A 20,737-nucleotide genomic window follows, 5' to 3' on the forward strand; every position below is an offset into this window, starting at 1 on the left:
CAGTCTGGAAATACTGCTTCTCCAGTCTCAATTTGGAAGTAGAGAGAGAAAGACCTCTTTACTGAGAACCTGTGAGCAGCTATATTTCCTGTATTTCCCAGGCACTATCCAGGTAGTGATAAAATATTTAGTTTTATAATTGATCCTTATTCTGTTACCTGTTATTTGCCAACTGTTTTTGTAGTTTACTGTTCAATATTTGTTATGACAAACCCTTTTTAGTTTATTGACTGCTTGTCTGGACTAAGAATCCTTGTGGTTTGTGTGTTGGGTCTGTAAGTGCTTTCTAGGAACTGTGGTCCCAGTAACCTAGAAATCACTGAAGATAAATTTAGCAGAATACTCGCCCAGAGGTGGTTGGGACCCAGCCAGAAGCAGGATGCTAGTGTAGAGCACATGCCCACGTGCACCTGAGCTGTTGCTAGACCCTCTACATGGCTGCAGGTTTAACCCTAGCCGTGGCTAGGCATTTCAATCCACAGGTGAAAGATTGGTGTAGGAAGGCAGTCAAGAATACTGGTGAGTGAAAAGATAAGGATATTTACAAAAGTATCCCCAGCAAAAAAAAGGATACAAACGTCCTCAGGTATTAAAGTTTTTACATCAACTTAATAGTGGGAAAGAGAACAGTCACCTTACCCAATGGCTGCTTAGTGATAAAAGCTCCTCTACCCTGATGCCTGGAATTTAGTTAAAAATTTGCTCCCATTATAGTGGTAAAGAAAACTGAACACCAAGGTGAAAGTACAAATGGTTCAAGAAAACAGACAAACATAAAAGTGTTTATCCATACTAGTGGTAAGTTGGGCCTACACAAAGTAGCACATGTAGTATGGAGAGGCCTAAGGAAACTGGCATGTATGGAAGCTGCTGAAAACAAGTGCAAAGCAATAAACACGACAACAATTATGAAGCTCGTTCCTGGAAATTAAAGCTTATTAAGAGTGAAAACATAGGCTGTATCAGTGTGCTTTCAGTTAAGGTGATAAGAGCTGGGGAACCAGCTGAACAAGTCATAACCTTAGAGCAAGAAAGATGCTGCAGGTTATGAAAGGCAGTATTAAGAGCGGGAACAGATGAATCAGCTGATAGATAAAATTGAGGACTTGGAAAACAAGTCCAGAGGTAGTCTGAAAATAAGATGTGCCAAAGCAAGAGGAAAATGGTGACTATATGCAGGTAGCAGCCAGAATATGCCAATTAAAACTTAGTGGTGGTTCAATCCATCATGTTCTGTCGCACATGAAACCGGAGTGCACAGAACCTTTAAATCAGAGTGTAAATTTTTCCTGTGACACAAACAAAAATCAAACAGATTGCAGCTAAGGTGAAAATTGATGCAGCAGCTGGATGGACTGTAAGCTCTTTGAGCAAGGACTGTCTTGTTTGTGTATGGTGTACAGCACTGAGTATGCCTTGTAGTGCTATAGAAATGATAAGTAGTAGTAGTAGGTATTTGGCCCCACACTGCTTAGTAGGAACACCTTTAAATTCTCTTTGCTACAAAGTAACTAGGGACAATGTGAGCTAAGTGGCTCTTCTTTGCAATTATGTTCACAGTAAGCAGCAAGACATGGCACAGCATGTACTTTGATAACAAAACTACTAATTAGGGGATAACTTAATTCCAGAGTCACTTTTGATATCTATTACACAAAGACTCCAGTAATTTTCATATCACAAAAACATTTTATTGTATTGCAATGCTCACTAACCACTCTAGCACTACTACCTAATGTTAAAACCTCACACATTCATTCCTCCACTCACCTTGCACCAACTGTATTTGAAAACAAACCAACTGTTTTTACATTTTAAACTGCATACTAATGCTGTTTCTTAATTTACATATATTTTGCAATACTAATACATTATATCATACACAAAGGATCAGAACTCAATCCTGCCAGCTGAATAGTCCTTTTCCTACAGACGCCATGCATTCCGCTTGGTCGCTGTAATCGTGTTTACACGTTGACGCTGGATGACTGCTCTCCGGTAGAAAAACACTATGTGTCTATTGCCCCTCCTTTGGCTGGCTAAATGCACCGCCTCCAATCATCTGTATGCATCAAAATACAAGTGCTGTGTGCTCGATGACTGACTCAACAGTCCACCATATCTGTTTCATATTGTGCCGGTTCCCCAAAATTGAAAGTGTAAGAAATCAACTAAAGGGTGGCAGCCCAAAAAAACCGAGGAATGTTCAGATTCATCTGAAACTATTTGCCCAAAAGCATAGTTCCAAATATTAAGACACAGAGACATTTTCTCAATAGGAGTTTAAGTTTAAAAGGTGACCATGATAGAAATATTTAAACAGGACATAAAAAGGAGAATAGGAGAGTATTTACTAAATATATGCACAGTGCCTATGTATTATTTGTATTTTGCTAGTGTACACAGAAAGGGGAGGGGTCCTAATATTGAGAGGACACACCCTGGAAATATTAAAAAGATGAAGATCCAAGGGGGGGGGGGGGTATATTTTAAGTAAAAAAGGAGGCAATTGGTTCTAGGTTCCATAGAAAACATTTGAAACTTTTCTTGGCATCATTAAATCCAATATCTGGAGATAAATACAGGACACAAATTCTACTGTATGGTCCATGACAGTGTGAACGTAATATTGGGGGATAGGACATTAGCACAGATTGTGTGTTTGGACCATGCTCCAGTACAACTACTAATCTGACATCAGGCCAAGGGAGTGCAGTTTTGGAGATTATGAGCCACTTTAGGAGATCCTGTGATCTATAAATAGAGGAAGTATGTGTAGGCACATTTTATGGAGACATGATGGAATCCATGTGCCACAGCATTCCCTAACTCAGAGAAATCTTTTGATATGAGCCAAGGCAGAAGTTCCTGCACTGCTATCAGATACCTCCCCTTTTAGTTTGTCAGCTACTGACTGACAAATGCAGACAGCTTTCTCCCTTCCTCTGCACATCCAAGAAGTGAAAGAGAAAAATCTCTCATGCCGGTGGTACCTTCAACATTAGTTTCTCCAACCTGAACCCCATGATGCCCAGCACAGACATGGAGAGGGAAAGTTGCGAGCCAATGTCAGCTACACCACTAGGAGCATCTCCTCAGCAGCAGAGGTGGCTGAGCACAGGGCCCCAGCATCAGTACTGGCACTCCACTCCTGCTCCTCCCTCATCACATTTAATCATTTCTTGTCCAGCTGTAGGCTAACACCCCCCCCTGCCCTTTTCAAGGGGGAAAAAAAAAGACTTCCCACAAAGTTGCCCACACACAGCAGACCATAGAGAAAGCAAAGATACTTACCTGTAGCACGTATTCTCCGAGGACAGCAGGCAGATCTCACGTGGGTAGGTGTCCACGGCGGCCCAGGAAACAGCAAATTTTTCAACAGCAAAATTTTAAAAGTTTTGTCAGAGCCTTCTGGTGTGCAAACCGCGCATGCGCGGACGACTTCCCGCCCGCTGCGTGAGCATTCCCGCTTAGTTTAATCAAACAGCAAATAAAACAATTCCAAAAGGGAGGTGGGCGGGTTTGCGAGAACAATCAGCCTGCTGTCCTCGGAAAATACCTGCTACAGGTAAGTATCTTTGCTTTCTCAGAGGACAAGCAGGCTGCTTGTTCTCACATGTGGGGTATCCCTAGCAACCAGGCTCACTCAAAACAATGAACATTGGTCAACTGGGCCTCGCGACTGCAAGGACACAACATAGATTGACCTGAAACCATAAATAACTAACAGAGTGCAGCCTGGAACAGAACAAAAATGGGTCTGGGGGGGTGGAGTTGGATTCTAAACCCCGAACAGATTCTGCAGCAACGACTGCCCAAACCAACTGTCGCGTCAGGTATCCTGCTGAAGGCAGTAGTGAGATGTGAATGTGTGGACTGATGACCACGTTGCAGCCTTGCAAATCTCCTCAATGACACAGCCATGGCTCTAACATTGTGAGCCGTGACATGGCCCTCCAGAGTCAGCCCAAATTGGGAATAAGTGAAGGAAATGCAATCTGCTAGCCAATTGGAGATTGTGCGTTTTCCCGATGACTCCCCTCCTTTTGGGATCAAAAAACGAACAACTGGGCAGACTGTCTAAAGGGCTTTATCCGCTCCACATAAAAGGCCAATGCTCTCTTGCAGTCCAAGGTGTGCAAACTGCTTTCGCCAGGGCGGGTATGAGGATGGGGAAAGAATGTTGGCAAGATAATTGACTGGTTAAGATGGAACTCCGACACCACCTTCAGCAGGAACTTTGGGTGCGTGCGGAGAACTACTCTGTTATGATGGAACTTAATGTAAGGGAGCCCAAAGCCACATCTGGACGGCATCCTGACAGAGGGCGAGATCCAGTGCCCCCCTGCTTGTTGGTGTAATACATGGCAACCTGAATGTCTGTCTGAATTAAGTTTACTTGGTTGGACAGCCGATCTCTGAAAGCCTTTAGAGCGTTCCAGATCGCTCTTAATTCCAGGAGGTTGATCTGCAGACCTTTTTCCTGAAAAGACCAGGCTCCCTGAGCATGAAGCCCATCTACATGAGCTCCCCAAATTGTGAGGTAGCTGAGACCTCATCAATCCAGGCTCACCGTGGATCCGATATTAGAATTCAGTTTTCTTCGGGATCATGAGATTAGACAGAGGGAAGACCAGTTTTGCATAAGGACTTCCTTCAGTACATTATGCAAAGGAGCCTCTCTAGGTGGAGAAGGATAATCCAGGACCTCGAGCATCTCAGCCCTGGGCTCATCCTCAACCTCCATAGGAAATGGAATAGCAGCAGCCATTTCCCGGACAAAGGAAGTGAAGGATAGACTCCCGGTGGAGAAAGTCTCCTTTCCAGTGGAGGGGAAGGTTCAGAGGGAATCCCATAGGACTCATCAGAAGAAAAGTACCTGGGATCCTCCTCTTCCTCCCATGAACGCTCATCTTCAGTATCGGATAAGACATCCCTCAGAGCAGTCCGAAACTGAGCCTGCCTCGACGCCGTGGAATGACATCCTCGTTGGCGGTGCCGAGAAGTCGACGCCCGCCTGGACTCCGGTGAAGCTTCCTCCATCGACGTCGAAGGGGAGTCGACCTGGGTGGCAGCCAACACCGATGCCGTGGCTGACACCGAGGTCGGGGACCTCACCATAGGCGAAGGGCCAGATGCCGCTTCAGCAGATGGTACGGAAGGCGCAAGCACCCCCGACACCGAATCAGACTGGCGCAGCAATCCTTCCAGAAGCTACTACTATTTCTAAAGTGCTAATAGACGTACGAAGCTCTGGAAGCAGGGCCTGATGCACTCGTCGAGAGCCGCCGTCGGACAAGGCTGCGGGGTCGGTACAGGAGCCAGTGGCAGAACCTGTTGAGGATCGGGAACAGGTACCAGGCTGCCAGAAGACCGACACATCGGCACCTTCTGAATAGAGGGGGAGCGATCCTCTTGGCGCCGACGCTTCTTGGGTGCCGATTCCCTCGATGCCCCAGAGCTCCCGGCACCGTGTGTCGAAGGAGAACGATGACGGTGCTTCTTCGCCTTCGCTCAACGCCTGTCATTTAGACTCCTCGGTACCAATGAGGAAGACGTGGATTCCTCACGTGCTCCTCGGGGCCGGGTACGACAGTCGGTCCCGGGGGGCCTGCATAACAGGAGGCCTCGAGACAGGTGGAGACCCACTCGACGCCTCACTGCTCCCAGCACGAGTTGGTCGTTCCGCAGCCATTACCCTTCGCTCCTGACGTCGATGCGTCCCTCGATGTCGATGCTGCCGACCTCGGTACCGATGTCGACATAGAAGGACCGGATCAAGCCCCAAAAAGCTTCTCTCGTTGGGCTTCGAGACACTTGGGTCCGTTTCTTCACGTGAAGACACTGCAAGCGGCTGGGCTATGGTCGGGCCCAAGGCACTGGATACACCAAGCATGGGTATAGGTACCCGAGATGGTCCGTGCACCGAGTACAATGTTTGAAGCTGCTGGGTGTCTTCGATGACATGGAAGGAAAAATGGCTTTGGCAAAATTAAAAGACACGATTGTGCCATTTTTTGGCACAAAGGGGAAAAACCCGACCACGCGGCCTAAAGTTGGCCGCGTCAAAAAGAAAGAAAAAAACTTAGAAAGTGCCAAAACCTAAGTTTTTTTTTTTTTTTTAAAGAACTATAAAAATAAAACAAAAAAATATAGAAAGAATTGTCAAGACTCTTTCCTGGGGTGAAGGGGCAAGATGGCGTCTACGTGAGGAGATGTGTGCAGAGAACTCCCGAAGCCTCTAGCAAAACTGCTAGAATTGTCCTTTTCACCCTCTTTGGATGGGGAAAAGGAAAGGGAAAACCAGGGCCAGACCCTCTCCTAACCCCAGTGGAAATCCTACTCTTAGACAAGCGACACTTGAGGTATTCGGAATCTCGACGCCGAGTATGCAAATGCCCGCCTTGACCAGTTCTTCCCATACTGGCGAAGACCTCAGCATTGAAGCGGCTTCGTTAAGCCCGCTTCTACAACTACCACCTCCGAGACCGGGAAGCAGAATGATAACAGCAATGGAGCCTCGGATTGACTCACCCGAAGATGGTAGGTCTACTCCAGCGGCTGGGAGAGGACCCGCTGTTTTCTCTACCCCAGTGGATTTACCATAGTCTGGGACAGCAGGCACTGATGTGCACTTGTCCTCGCAAACACTGGGAGCTACTCCTGTGGGCCTCGAGTTGAAACAAAGACCTGCGGTAGTAACGCTCAAAGCGCTGTGGGACGTTATCCAGTCTTTAAACATCTCACTTCAGGTAACTGTTAAGCAAGAATTATCCGAGTTGAAGCAATTTAGTAATACCTTAAATGAGAGAGTTCAATCGTGTGAAAAAACATCTGCTTCACATGATGAAGAAATAAAGAAATTACAAAGTTCCATAGGAACACTTATTCAAGATAGAAATATCATGGAAAAAAAGATTGAATATTTAGACAGTCTAGGAAGAATAATTTGAGATTCCTCCAATTTCCTAAATCACCTTTGATTCCTCCCATGGAAATGTTGAAGAAATATTTCATGGAAGTATTGGCTATTCCGAAGGAAGCTTTACCACCGATAGTAAAAGCCTACTCCATAACTCTCATAGCGACTTTTGCTTTTGAAACTGATAAAAACAACATTTTGCGTTTATACTTTAGACATATTTTGGCAGAGTTTCTTGGTTCCAAAATACGTATATTTCCTGATTTGAATAAGGAAACTCAAAAGAGGAGACATCAGTTTATGGATTTAAAAGCTAGAACTCTTGCTCTTGGTGGGACTTTTCTTTTAAAATTTTCCTGCAGATGCTTAATTTCCCTAAATGCTGTCAACTATGTTTTCTTTGAACCAAGGAAAATGCAAGAATTTATTCTAGCCCATGAACAAGGAGATGCTCCCAGACGGGATACACCCACAGTTTAAATGCTGGAACTCGCTAGCGGACATTTAACATACTCCCTTTCAGATTATTTTAATGTATTACCTATCTTATAATTTCTTTGTATCTTGCCTATTTTTGTGGACAAATTTAATAGGTTAATATCCAGTATTGGTTTAAATTCTATTCATTGTAGTTTTTTCATTTAATTTCCATAATGTAAATGTAAATTTGAAATTATAAAGATTGAAAAAAAAAAAAAAAAAAAAGACTTTCTGGGTCAGCGAAACGAACAGGGAAAAACCTCTTCACCTCACTGCGGACAAGAAAAAAACTGAGTGGGAACGCTCACGCGATGGGCGTGAAGTTGTTTGCGCATGCGCGGTTCGCACACCAGAAGGCTCTGGCAAAACTTTTTTTAAATTTTGCTGTTGAAAAATTTGCTGTTTCCTGGGCCACCGTGGACGTCGACCCACATGAGAACAAGCAGCCTGCTTGTCCTCTGAGAAAAAAAAATACAACTCACAAAGTGAAAGCAAAGGGAACAGCTCTGATCACAGGATGTCACTCCTGTCTCTGCTCTTCAGGAAAAAAAAAAAAAAAAAAGCACCAGAACACGATATAGGGGACAGGAAGCAAGGAAAATAACTTCTAGCAAAGTTAATGGTTCTCCAATCAGCAGAAGCCTCAGCGGTGCTGCTAGCAGCCCCCACATTCAGCTTTTAAAAAGCGTTGTTCAAGACAGCACAGTTCTACTTCAGTGCTGAATTTCCTTCAGATCCCATTCCATCCTCAAGTAATATCCAACCACAGCCATTAGAGGACCATCAATCACCCTCGCATGCAAGCTCATCTCCAAACATACTTCTGCCCCCTATCCTGACAACTCATGGTCACGTCAAAGCTTCCCATGTACTTCCATGGGAACTCATGCTTGAAAAGTGAGCTCATACTTGTGAAGTCAGTTGCTTCCAGTGAGAACTGGCTCCTAGCCCCTACCCCCAGAACAGCTTCCAATTGAAGGACTGCTCCTAACCCAAGTTCCTGCAAAAAAAGTAATATCCCCGGGTTCTATTCAGACATTGGAAAATAAAGGGCTTTCAGATCAATCTCCAATGCTTTGAAGAGTCACAGCACTGTTTAAATAGTGGGCGTACTGGAAAGCTATGTAATGGAAGCACTTTTTGGCAGCAGCCTCTCACCTGTTTCATCTTGGCCAACTCCCTGCGTGTGTGCTCATCATTCCGTAGGTCCTTCTTGTTCCCCACCAGGATGATGGGCACATTGGGGCAGAAGTGCTTCACCTCTGGGGTCCACTTCTCTGGGATGTTTTCTAAGAGTTATAAAAGGAGAGACGTAAGATTGCTTTGTTTTCCTTTCCTTCACTAGAATATGGAAATATTCCCTTCTAGATTATACCCTGCTTTGTTTTCCTTCACTAGAATGGGGAACTATTCCCTCCCAGATTATACCCTGGTTTACAATGCCCACTACACCCCACATCATTCTGATACTCACCTAAGCTGTCTGGACTGTCTATAGAGAAGCACATGAGGATGACATCTGTGTCAGGGTATGAGAGGGGTCGCAGGCGATCATAGTCCTCTTGTCCAGCTGTGTCCCAGAGTGCAAGTTCTACCTGTGAGAAGAGAGAGAGAGACAGACAAGCAGTGAGGTGCACGGAAAACACTGCAGCCCAACAATTATGATCATGATTAACATCAAGATTAAGTTAAATTCTGGTGAAGGTGGAGGGCATCCATCTGCTCGGCTAATCATTTTAATACTTACCTTTGCAGATTTTATTTTTTTTTGTCTTGCCTATTTTTTTTTTAATCCTATGAATACTTTTGGCTTCTCTTCCTTTCTCCCTTGCCAGCCCTAATGAGAAGAAAATTTTTCCTGTATTAGATTATAAATTTTCAACACAAATATGAAACACTTTAGGCGCATAATTTGTTGCCAGAGAATATTGTCCAGAACAGTAGAGCTGAGCTTGGAAAACAGTTTGGGAAGTTTCAGGAGAACTTGTTCATTAACAACTGTTAATACCACTTCATATTTCTAGGCATGGGAGAGAATGGACCAAGTGTCTAAGAGAATCCGCTGGCAAAGAGAACTCAAAGTTCCCACGAGAAAACACAAATGGATAAAAGAAATGCATTTTGCTTAGTTCTATTTCAACTGAAACGTGCTCACCATAAAAAGGTCTTTTTAAAAAGACCATTCTGCATTTCATCACATCAGGACACTAGATGTTCATTTGTTCTCCATTTCATACAGGATTCCTGATGCAGGCGTAACAGCCAAAATACATTGTGTTGAGTCCTTTACCAATAAACAATTTGAACCAAGATTGAGTCTTTCCAGTTTCTGGCACCCGTGGTCCATCTCCCACCCCTTTCTTTTATCCAGGGAATGGACCAGCCTTACCAATTTCAGAGCCTGTGTGGACCAATTTGGCAAGGCCACTCCACCTGAGACAAGATTTTAACTGAGGCATCAGGGATTTGAACAGAATTCTTTAATTGCCAACTACTATTAATTGTGATTTACAAGCTTGGGATACCCTGGACACGAGAGGCGGGGTGGTGGCACAAATTGCATGGAAGGCCCATCTCTGTGGCAAAATACACAAGATGGATACCACAAGACACTCTCATAGCTTAGCACTATACACCATCCTAGAATGGCTAATTAAAAAAAAACAAAAACCTTTTAAAGTGAATATCATCTAAGGATCACCCTACTTCCCTAGCCCAGGCCTCCTTCAAAGAATCACATCACTTGGGCAGCTTTATGTAGCCATTTGTCTTCTAAAATGCTACTCAGCTGGATAAAAAAATATTTCTACTCAAAAAATTATAATTACACAAAGATAATTAAAAGGTAGAGCAAGTCTACATAGTTAAACCACCCTGGTCACATCAGGATGCGAGAAGCAAGCAAATCAAAGGAGGAAAGATAGCACTGATCTGCCTTAGAAAAAGGAGGATTTGCATTTCCAGTCATACCAGTGGTCCTCAATCAAATTCCCAGAAAGAGGCCATATGGCACAAACCAGTAGGTCAGTTACCTACTGTGCTCATGACCTGTGTGAATCCTGTACTGAGATTGTCATGTAGTCAATCTCTGGCCAACAAAGCCATTTGAGAATTTATTTTAAGGTTCTCATCCTTACATACAAAGCGTTATATTTATCTACACCATCATATCTTGCAAATTTAACTATTCCATACACACCGTCATGAACTTTACGTTCACTTACTGATAATAGGTTGGTAATCCCGCCGCCTTCAAGAGCAAGGTGGGAATTGTTTTAATTTCCCCTCTGCTAGACCTCTATCTGACTCCTTCACACGGGGGGACTAATAGTACCTATTTCATATATCAGGTTCTGTATAGTTTCTCTAACCTCCATTGTCACCCAATCATAAGGGGGTCTGTTCTGGGGTGGCATTAGGAGCCGTAATTGAAAACTAATTCCCATAACTACTGCTTTCTGTTTTTCTAGATCTAGGTATATTCTGGACCATTTATGTTCCCACATAAATCTTATTAAACATCTGTCTAAGTTTCTGCAAAGACTGAGTGTCACTTGTATATGATCTACCTTGTAGGCTAAATGTTAGGTAAAGAGAAGACAGAATCTATAAAAATAGAGACAGAGATAGGTTTAGATAAATAGATACATTTTATTTCTTACCCAAAGACAAGTCTTCAAATTGGTACAAATACAGACATCAGATTCTGGTTTCAACCGCACAGGGCTTCGCCGTCTGACTGAAGCTTTGGAGAAGAGACTCTCAAACTGAGCCAAACTCTCCCCTCTTTTATACTCTATCTTCTCCATAGAAGTGAATGGTGAGATACCTAGCTCCTAATATGTCTCAACTTCCTGAGATCATACTTTCCCATGTGATCTGCTATCTGATGTGCCCACCTCCTTCCGTTCTCAGCTACTGCTAATTATCAACATGTTTTGGGAAGCGTTGAGATAACAGTTTCACATCTTCCGGCTGCAATACTTTTCATACCTTTCTCATGAACTCTATTACCTCTGTATCATTGTATACCAAAACTAATAAGCTCCATTTTATTCATCTGATCTTTCATTACAGGTGCTATATTTGAATTAAAAATTGTACCAATTTGTGGCAGAACTCATTGTTCAGACCTGCTTTTTGCAGATTCTTCAAATATTACATCATTTACTTGTTGTTTGGCCTGGTCAGTACTTTTTCAGTTGTTTTTAGGCTGCATAGCTCTGGCCAGCAATATTCCAGTGGTAGCCTTAAAGCTAGGCCATATATTAACAGAATCAACACGAGCTTCAGCTTTCTTTTTCTTATCACCATCATTGTGGAATTCTCTCCCAAAACATATTAGGGTAGAAGAATCATTTATGCTCTTTCGTAAAGCTTTAAAAAATTTACTTCTTTCAAATAGCTTTTGATATCTAGTGCTGTTTATAAGGGGAAATTCAGTGTCATTTTATTTGGAGAAAACCACTCAGGAAATGAAATATAGTTTATTTGAACAGGGAATATATTATGTTAAGGTAGCAGTATTTGAATGTGATATGTATGAGTGATATATGTAATTGTATGGAAGTTTTGTTAGAGCTGTCCTATCATAAATGGATTTCTTTTATGTTACAATGTTGTATTTTTTATTTGTATTTTAAAGATATTGTATGTCATTTATATTTTAAAGATGTAAGCTGTACTGATTTGCTATGTAAGAAGTAACGGTATAGTAAATAAACGATAAACGACCCAACTTTTGCTCTTGGAAGGAAATGCCAAATCATCCCACCTATAGTTCAAGAAACCATCATGGAAGTGTCAGCCCCGCCATTCATGACTTAGTATTTGCATACAGGGACTACCTTTAAGCATCACAGATTCACATGAACTACCACCACTGCTTGCTGATCAGATACGTATTCACTGTGGATCCCTGGAAAAGCACAAGGACTGGGTCGAGAACCACTGACCTAAAAGCTAACTGAGGCAGAGAACTAAATATTATGGGCAACACAAGAACATAAGAATTGGTGTTAGAATGTTTAACATCTAGCAATTTATTTTAAATTTTTTAAATCAACATGGTCTTTATGGAAAGACAAGATTAACAGACCTTAATAAAAACCAATGTAGCTCATATTACAGTAATGCAAAAAGACTCATTTCTGTCATCATAAAGGTACCTCCCAAATGGGAAAATTAGGTTCTTACCGTGATAATTTTCTTTCCTTTAGTCATAGCAGATGCAGCCATTACAGATGGGTTTGTGTCCATCAACCAGCAGAGGGAGATAGAGAGCACACTTTTTTCAGTGCTTCATACCAGCTTGCTCCACTGCCTCTCCTTCAGTAATTGAAGCTTCCAAAGCAGTATGGCAAACCGCAATGGGAATAACATGAGCTTTCCTCACAGCGAACGATGGCCCTACAACAAAGGGCATTAACTCAGAATGGAGGGAATGAAATATCCTCCCGGAGGGCATAAACTCATCCTCCACTGAGACATAACTGGAGGGAATAAACTCATCCTCCAAAACATGAAACTGGAAGGAATTAAGTCATCCTCCTTTAATTGAACAAGAATCCTGAAGACTGTTTTCCGACTTTCTTCCCAAGGACGGAATCTCCAGGAAACATGAACAGAACCTGAAATAGATTTACAGCAGATAGCAATCAGACAGGGAGGGATCATGGCTGCATCTGCTATGACTAAAGGAAAGAAAATTATCACGGTAAGAACCTAATTTTCCCTTCCTTGTCATCAAGCAGATGCAGCCATTATAGATGGGATGTATCAAAGCAATCCCTAGATAGGGCGGGAACAAGCCACACCACGCGCCAGCACTTGCGCTCCAAAATGTGCGTCCCTCCTGGCAGCCACATCCAGCCTGTAATGTCGGGCAAAAAGAGAGCTTAGAAGCCCATGTTGCTGCACTACAAATCTCTTGGAGAGAGTGCTCCAGTTTCAGCCCAAGAAGAGGAAATTCCTCTAGTGGAATGCGCCTTAAAGGCATCAGGCGGAGGCCGGCCGGCAAGCAAATAAGCTGAAAAGATAGATTCTTTAAGCCAGCGGGCAATAGTGGCTTTAGATGCTGGAGACCCTCTGCGAGGCCCTGATAGCAAAACAGATGATCAGAGGTCCTGAAAGAATTAGTAACTCGCAGATACTGCAGCAGAGTCCTGCGCACGTCCAACAGGTGCAATTGCCCAAAAGAGTATGGAAACTCCTCCTCTACAAAGGAGGGCAAGAAAATAGGTTGGTTTAGGTGAAACGCTGAAACCACCTTAGGCAAGAAGGAAGGCACGGTCCGAACCGTGAACCCGGACTTCGAAAACTGCAGAAAAGGGTCTCTACAGGACAGCGCCTGGAGCTCTAACACCCGTCTCGTCGAAGTAATGGCCACTAAAAAGACGGCCTTCAGTGTCAAATCTTTCTCTGAAGCACGCCGAAGCAGTTCAAAGGGAGCAACCTGAAGGGCTTTCAGCACTAGCCCCAGGTTCCACGCTGGACAAGGTGCACGCACGGGAGGACGGAGCCGAAGCACCCCTCTAAGAAACCGTGCCACATCTGGATGAGCAGCTAAAGACACGCCTTCAACCTTGCCACGCAGGGAGGCCAACGCTGCCACTTGCACCCGCAGGGAATTATAGGCCAAGCCTTTTTGTACACCATCCTGCAAAAAGTCCAGAATCGGCGAGACAGGAGCCCGCAGGGGTGTGATCTCTTTAGAACACCAGACTTCAAACTGGCGCCAAATCCTGGCATAAGCCACGGAAGTGGAACGCTTGCGGACTTGCAGGAGAGTGGTAATTACTTTATTGGAATAGCCTTTGTCTCAATTGCGCCCTCTCAATCGCCAGACCATAAGACCAAATCGGACGGCGTCCTCCATGGTCACCGGACCCTGTGACAACAGGTGCGGAACCAGAGGTAACTGAAGGGGATCCTCTACGAGCATCTGTCGGAGGTCCGCATACCAAGGCCTCCTGGGCCAATCCGGGGCGACGAGAACCACTTCTCCTGGATGCAGCCGAATCCACAGGAGCACTCGCCCTATCAAGGGCCACGGAGGGAACACATACAGTAGGCCCGGAGGCCAGGGTTGAGCCAAGGCATCCAACCCCGCCGAGCGAGGATCTCTCCGTCTGCTGAAGCAGCACGGGACTTTGGCATTGGTGCTTGTCGCCATTAGATCCATCACAGGCTTGCCCCACTTGGCACATATCTGCAGGAATACTTCGTCTGCAAGTTCCCACTCCGCTGGATCGATCTGATGCCTGCTTAGATAATCGGCTTGCACGTTGCTCTGACCTACAATGTGAGCTGCCGACAAACTGTAGATGCAGCTCGGCCCAGTGGCAAATTGTTCGGCCTGCGCGGCTAGAGCTCTGCACTGAGTGCCGCCTTGTCGATTTATGTAGGCCACTGCTGTCGTGTTGTCCGACATCACTCTGACAGCCAATCCTTCCAGGGTCACTTGAAAGGCCAGAAGCGCCTGAAACACCGCTTTCAAATCTAGGCGGTTGATGGACCACTCAGACTCCTCGGGTGTCCATAGACCCTGGGCATGCTTCCCCTTGCAATGTGCGCCCCAGCCTTTCAGGCTGGCATCTGTCACCACTAGGCACCAATTGGGGAGCGCCAGCGGCATTCCTCGCCGCAGCATGCTGTCTGAGAGCCACCACTTCATGCTGAGTCGGACTGCAGGGAGCCAAGAGAGTCTGCATTGATAATCCTGAGATACTGGAGACCATCTTTGGAGTAGAGCATACTGTAGAGGTCTCAGGTGCACTCTCACCCAGGGCACCAGTTCCATGGTGGCCGTCATCGATCCAAGCAGCTGGACAATGTCCCAAGCTCGCGGGCGGGGCATCCTCAGGAGCAGACGGACCTCATTCTGAAGCTTGCACCGCCTTTGCTCGGGTAGGTACACATACCCCGAGGCTGTGTCAAACCTGGCCCCCAAATATTCTAGAGACTGCGAGGTCAGGTGACTTTTGCCCAAATTGACGACCCAGCCCAGAGATTGAAGTACTGAGACCACTCTGGCTGTGACATGCTGACTCTCTGCAGCAGAGTTTGCTCGAATGAGCCAGTCGTCCAGGTACGGGTGAACCCGAATACCCTCTCGCCTTAGAAAGGCAGCTACTACCACCATAACCTTCGAAAAGGTGCGGGGAGCTTTGGCAAGGCCAAAAGGCAAGGCCCGGTACTGGAAATGCTTTCCCATCACCGCAAACCTCAGAAACCTCTGGTGCGGGGGCCAAATTGGAATGTGCAAGTAAGTTTCTTTCAGGTCCAGAGACGTGAGAAACTCTCCTGGCTGTACCGCCGCAATGACGAAGCGCAGGGTTTCCATGTGAAAATGCCGCACTCTCAGGGACTTGTTTAATTCTTTTAAGTCCAGAATAGGGTGAAAAGACCCTCCTTTTCACGGCACCACAAAGTAGATGGAGTAGCGGCCGCAGCCGTGTTCGGCGGGAGGTACCGGGGACACGGCCCCTGTCTGAATCAGACCTTGCAAAGTCTCCTCTACCGCCGCCCGTTTGGCGGCAGAACCGCATCAGGACTCCACAAACACGTCTCTTACAGGGGCGTGGAATTCTATTCTGTAACTGTCTCTGATCAGGTCCAAGACCCACTGATCTGAGGAAATGTTGGCCCACTCCTCGGCAAAGAGGGAAAGACGTCCTCCGATGACAGGACTTGGAGAGGGCCGGCGCAGCATCATTGAGAGGGTCGCCCCTGAACTCCAGGCCTTGAGCCAGCGGCTGTGGAACGTTTGTCCGAGCGAAAGGAGTTCCTCTGCTGAAAATGGGCACGAGAAGTGAACCCAGCAGAACGCCCCGGGCGGTACCTTCGAGCTTCACGGAAGTGAGGTCTGTAAGAGGAGTGGACCGCCGCACCCTTAGAGGAAGGCCGAGGCCTATCTTCGGGCAAGCGCTGGGGTTTAGCCTCACCCAGGCCCTTCACAATTTTCTCCAACTCCTCACCAAACAGGAGAAGGCCTTGAAAGGGCAACTTCACCAACCTTTGCTTAGAGGCCATGTCCGCCGCCCAATGCCGTAGCCAAAGAAGACGGCGAGCCGCCACTGCTACTGCCATGTGTTTAGCCGAAGCTCTGATCATAAAGGGCGTCAGCAAGAAAGGACAAGGCCGACTCCATCCGCGGAGCCACATCTGAAAAGGGCTCCGCTCCATCACCAGGCTGTTCCACTGCCTGTTGCAACCAAGCCAGGCAGGCTCTAGCAGCATAACAACTGCATGCAGATGCCCGAATAGTGAGACCTGCAAGTTCAAATGACCGTTTAAGTGCTGATTCCAGTCTACGGTCTTGAATATCCTTCAGGGCAACACCTCCTTCAACAGGGAGGGTAGTTCTCTTTGTCACAGCTGTGACTAGGGCATCCACTTTAGGCATAGCAAAGCGAGCCATATGCTCCTCACTCAGAGGGTATAATTGCCCCATAGCCCTGGAAACTTGCAACGGTCCCTCGGGGTCAGCCCATTGAGCGGAAATAAGCTCTTGGATGGAGTCATGCAAAGGAAAGGCTCGAGCAGACTTTTTGGTACTAGCCATCCTAGGATTCACAGAGGAGGCTGAGCCACTGTCAGGGTCCTCAATAGAGAGAGCCTGCAGGGTATCAGAAATAAGCGCTGGCAGCTCATTACGGTGGAAAATCCTCACCGCGGAGGGATCGTTTAGATCCTGAGTAACTTCTGCACCAGACTCTGGCTCCTCAGACCATGAAGGCCTGCCAGAGTCCTCCGAATCCTCGCAGCCCGACCGGGGGGGGGGGGGGGGTGAAATGGAGGTGCAGCACTCTCTGAAAGGGAATGAGCCCTTCTGCACTTCATATTCTGCCAATTATCAGGGAATAACGCCTCAGAGGGCATACCCAGGCTAGAATCCACCGGGGGGGGGGGGGGGGGGGGGGGGGGCATTAGAAGAGGCCCCTGCAGGGCTTTGTGGGAGAGCTCTTTTAAGCATGTATGCTTTATGCATTAATAAGACAAAATCAGGGGAGAAAAACTCACCCTGGGCACCCGGATCTCTGCCGAGGTTAGTAGCTCTCATATCAACCTCCCCCCGGGCTCAGGACTCTCCGTCTCAGCGGAGGTCGCGCCATGTGATAAATTCAAAATGGCACCCGCTGCCAGCTCAGAGCGCGAAGAATCGTCGCTCACCATGCTCTGGCCGGCTCTAACGTTTGTACAGCATGATTTACAGAGCCCCGCTGCTGATCTGCGCTTGCCACACTTGGAACAGCGCTTTACGTTCTCTGCAGCCATCGCCGAAAACGGCGGTAAAATTCAAAATGGCGGTTCACGCCAAAATCACCCCGATCGCGGGCCCACCCCGGAGGAGTCAGAAAACACTCTTACCTCACTGGACTGAGTATCACAGCTCCGGTCCCACAGAAAAAGGCAAGAAAAAAACCTCTGTTCCTATTTTTTTTTTTTTAACGCTGTGAGGAAAGCAGAGGTAAATACAACTCCGGAGGCTCAGGTGAGTGGGAAAGGCAGGGAAAGGGCTAACCTATGTGCCTGCATCCACTGTTGGTGGGAAGGACAGGGAAAGCTAAGCAATGTGTCCACATTCACGGCGGTATGGGTAAGGCAGGGAAAGGGCGAACCTATGTGCCTTTAAAGGGAAGCTGCTATAGCCTCCAACACCCCGGCTAACAACTGGCAAGCAGGGAGCCACCTCCAGGCAGATTTTTGATGGAGCTCGAAGATGCTACAATCACTCTGCTAGGGGAGATAAGAGATTACTGAAGGAGAGGCAGTGGAGCAAGCTGGTATGAGGCACTGAAAAAAATGTGCTCTCTATCTCCCTCTGCTGGTTAATGGACACAACCCATCTGTAATGGCTGCATCTGCTTGATGACAAGGAATGTTCAAGATTTTTTAAACTAGTCAAAGTAAAAAAAAACCAAAAAAACCCCCACCCCTCCCAACCCAAAAAAAAAGGAGAGGGAACTCACCCCACTAGGATTATAGTCTCAGGTCCTAGGCATGTAAAACAATCTTCCTCACTTTAAAAAAGTGAATTTTTCAGACTCCCAGATTTTCTCCCAAAGCCCAACAGTATTAGGGTCTAATAGCAGTCAGTTTTTCCATTCTATATATACAGTACAACTTAACTCTTCACCTGCATAAGGAGGGTAAAGCAGGCTTTACCTGAAGACAATACCCAATTCCTACTTCCACTTTTGAATATGACCCAGTTCAAGAGAAGCATAAAACACAGTGAAGGTGTCAAAAATAGACAGACAACACTTCTTTATTGCTTCCACCGACTCAACACAGGCCTGTGTTTCAGCCAAAGGCCTGCCTCAGGAGTCTCTAATGGATGTGTAGGACAAAATTTGGATATATTCTGCATACATAAAATGTGATAAGTGAAAAGATGAAATGCACTGAAATCGCTACTACTTCAAATATAAATACCTAGACTGCTGCACAAACAGATCAATGAGAGTATCTCCTGCTCTGAGAAATCTGGCTCATACTGCTTCAGCAGCATGCTTCAAAAAGAAACCCCTCCTAACTGCCTTCAAGGCATCCCATACAATGTGGAGAGGAGGGCCAGAATGAAAATTATGCTTTAAGTACTCTGCCAGAACAAGCTTAAGCCTTCACTACTTCCACATCCTTTAACAAACTGGTGTTGAGTCCAAAATCTCTCCACAGGCTCATCACAATCAACCAAAAGGCCCAAACATGTAGCATGATCAGAATATATTTCCAATGCCTGTCCCTACAACATGTGTGTTTAGGGAGATAAAGGAACAAATCTATACAGGAGTACTGGAATGAGGGGCAAAGTAAGTATAATCATATTGTGCCCCATTCACCTCCATCCAGATATCATACAATCCCAAGTCCTGTAATAAAACCTTCAAAGCACTGGAGTCTATCAGCAGGGGATTGAGAGCCAGATTAAAGACAGGTGTCACCCCCCCCCCCCAACTGAACACAGAGGAGAGTGGGAAAGAGAGGCAGCTTGACCCACATTGGGAGCACACATTTGCTAAAGTCAAAGGCACCTCATTCAAAAATATGTATCTCCTTTTTTACTTTTAAAATCTCCAATTTAAGATCTTTGTGAAAAAGGATACTCACACCCTTTCTTTGCATCCTGCAAGTCAGAAGCAAAATGTCTGTGGGAGTACACTATGGTGGATAAGGTACTCAGAGCCATTCAAAAGGTGAGTCTCCTGAAGGAATACAACTTGGGCTTTCTGGTGTATCAATTCCTGAGATAAGTAACGCTTCCTCAACGAATTCAAGCCACTGATATTCAAAGTTAAAAAAAACCCACAAACTTACATCAAATGCCATGTCTTAGGACTCAACTCAGACACCAAAAATAAAGGGGCGCCAGTGATTAGAAATGGTCTTACCCAGAAGGATTGTGAGGAATTCCAGACAGATGATTTTATGACACTAGGACATGGGAAAAATGTCAAATTAAAAACAAACAAAAAAAACCAGTGGGCAAGTGCAAAGTGATGAACATTGGGGGAAAAAAAACTTGCAACTATAAAAACAAAATGCTGTTATTTTTCCTATGGACGAGGGATAATGCATACACAAATTTTGCCCCTATTTAAAAAACAAAAACAAACTTAGCTGTTACAGCCCTAACACTAAAAAAAAAAAAAAAAAAAGTTAGATATTACATGAGAAAGAAAAGACTAAGACGATAGTCTTTTCCGTACCCCCCCCCCCCAAAAACACACACACTTGGGGTCAATTAACCCAATTAAAGAGGACAAAGGGGTAAATTTGTCAGCACAAGGCTTGTTCCTCTGAAAGTGATTCACAGTAACTATTTGCAGTTCGAGAAGAAAACAAGATTTTGTGTATATTTTATGTTTTATTAAGGTCCTTTATGTTAAGGTATCCCAACTCCCTAAGCAACTTCAACAACTCACCAATACTAAGATGGACAGATGCAGCAAGATGGGTGCTATCCAGTCTTTTCACCGAATGTTACATGTATGATTCTTCCCACTGGTGAGAGGTCATGTGCGCACAGACCTCCTGGCTCTCAGAACAAGTTTAGAGGCTAGAAAAGCAGATATAGGTATATAGAAGAGACCTACAAGGACAAAGTCATCCCACCCCCAGTTTGGCCTCTGTACTGCCTTAGAAGAGAGGTTATCTGGAAAAAAAAAAAAAAAAAAAAAAGAGCACCACCGTGGTAAGGCAGAAAATTGATCCTGTATTCAGGACCTGCCCTCTACAGGATAGTGCTGGGCAGACATACGGTCTGTGCCAGAGCCGGTGGTGGGAGGCGGGGCTGGTGGTTGAGAGGCAGGGATAGTGCTGGGCACACTT

General features: G+C 45.5%; 1 protein-coding gene across 5 annotated transcripts in view; it reads right to left on the reverse strand.

The window, feature by feature from the left end:
* LOC115463466 (rho-related GTP-binding protein RhoA-A) overlaps positions 1–20,737 on the reverse strand; it is a 65,944-nt gene that overhangs the window by 2,029 nt on the left and 43,178 nt on the right. For all 5 annotated transcript variants that reach the window (XM_030193986.1, XM_030193983.1, XM_030193984.1 and 2 more), the window contains exons 3-4: positions 8,877–8,997; positions 8,561–8,691 (exon numbers count right to left, since the gene is read on the reverse strand). In XM_030193986.1, coding sequence (XP_030049846.1) covers positions 8,561–8,691; positions 8,877–8,997 — 252 coding nt within the window. The remainder of the gene's footprint in view (positions 1–8,560; positions 8,692–8,876; positions 8,998–20,737) is intronic.

This window comes from Microcaecilia unicolor, chromosome 2, assembly GCF_901765095.1.
Source record: "Microcaecilia unicolor chromosome 2, aMicUni1.1, whole genome shotgun sequence".
In the NCBI taxonomy this organism is placed as follows: domain Eukaryota; kingdom Metazoa; phylum Chordata; class Amphibia; order Gymnophiona; family Siphonopidae; genus Microcaecilia; species Microcaecilia unicolor.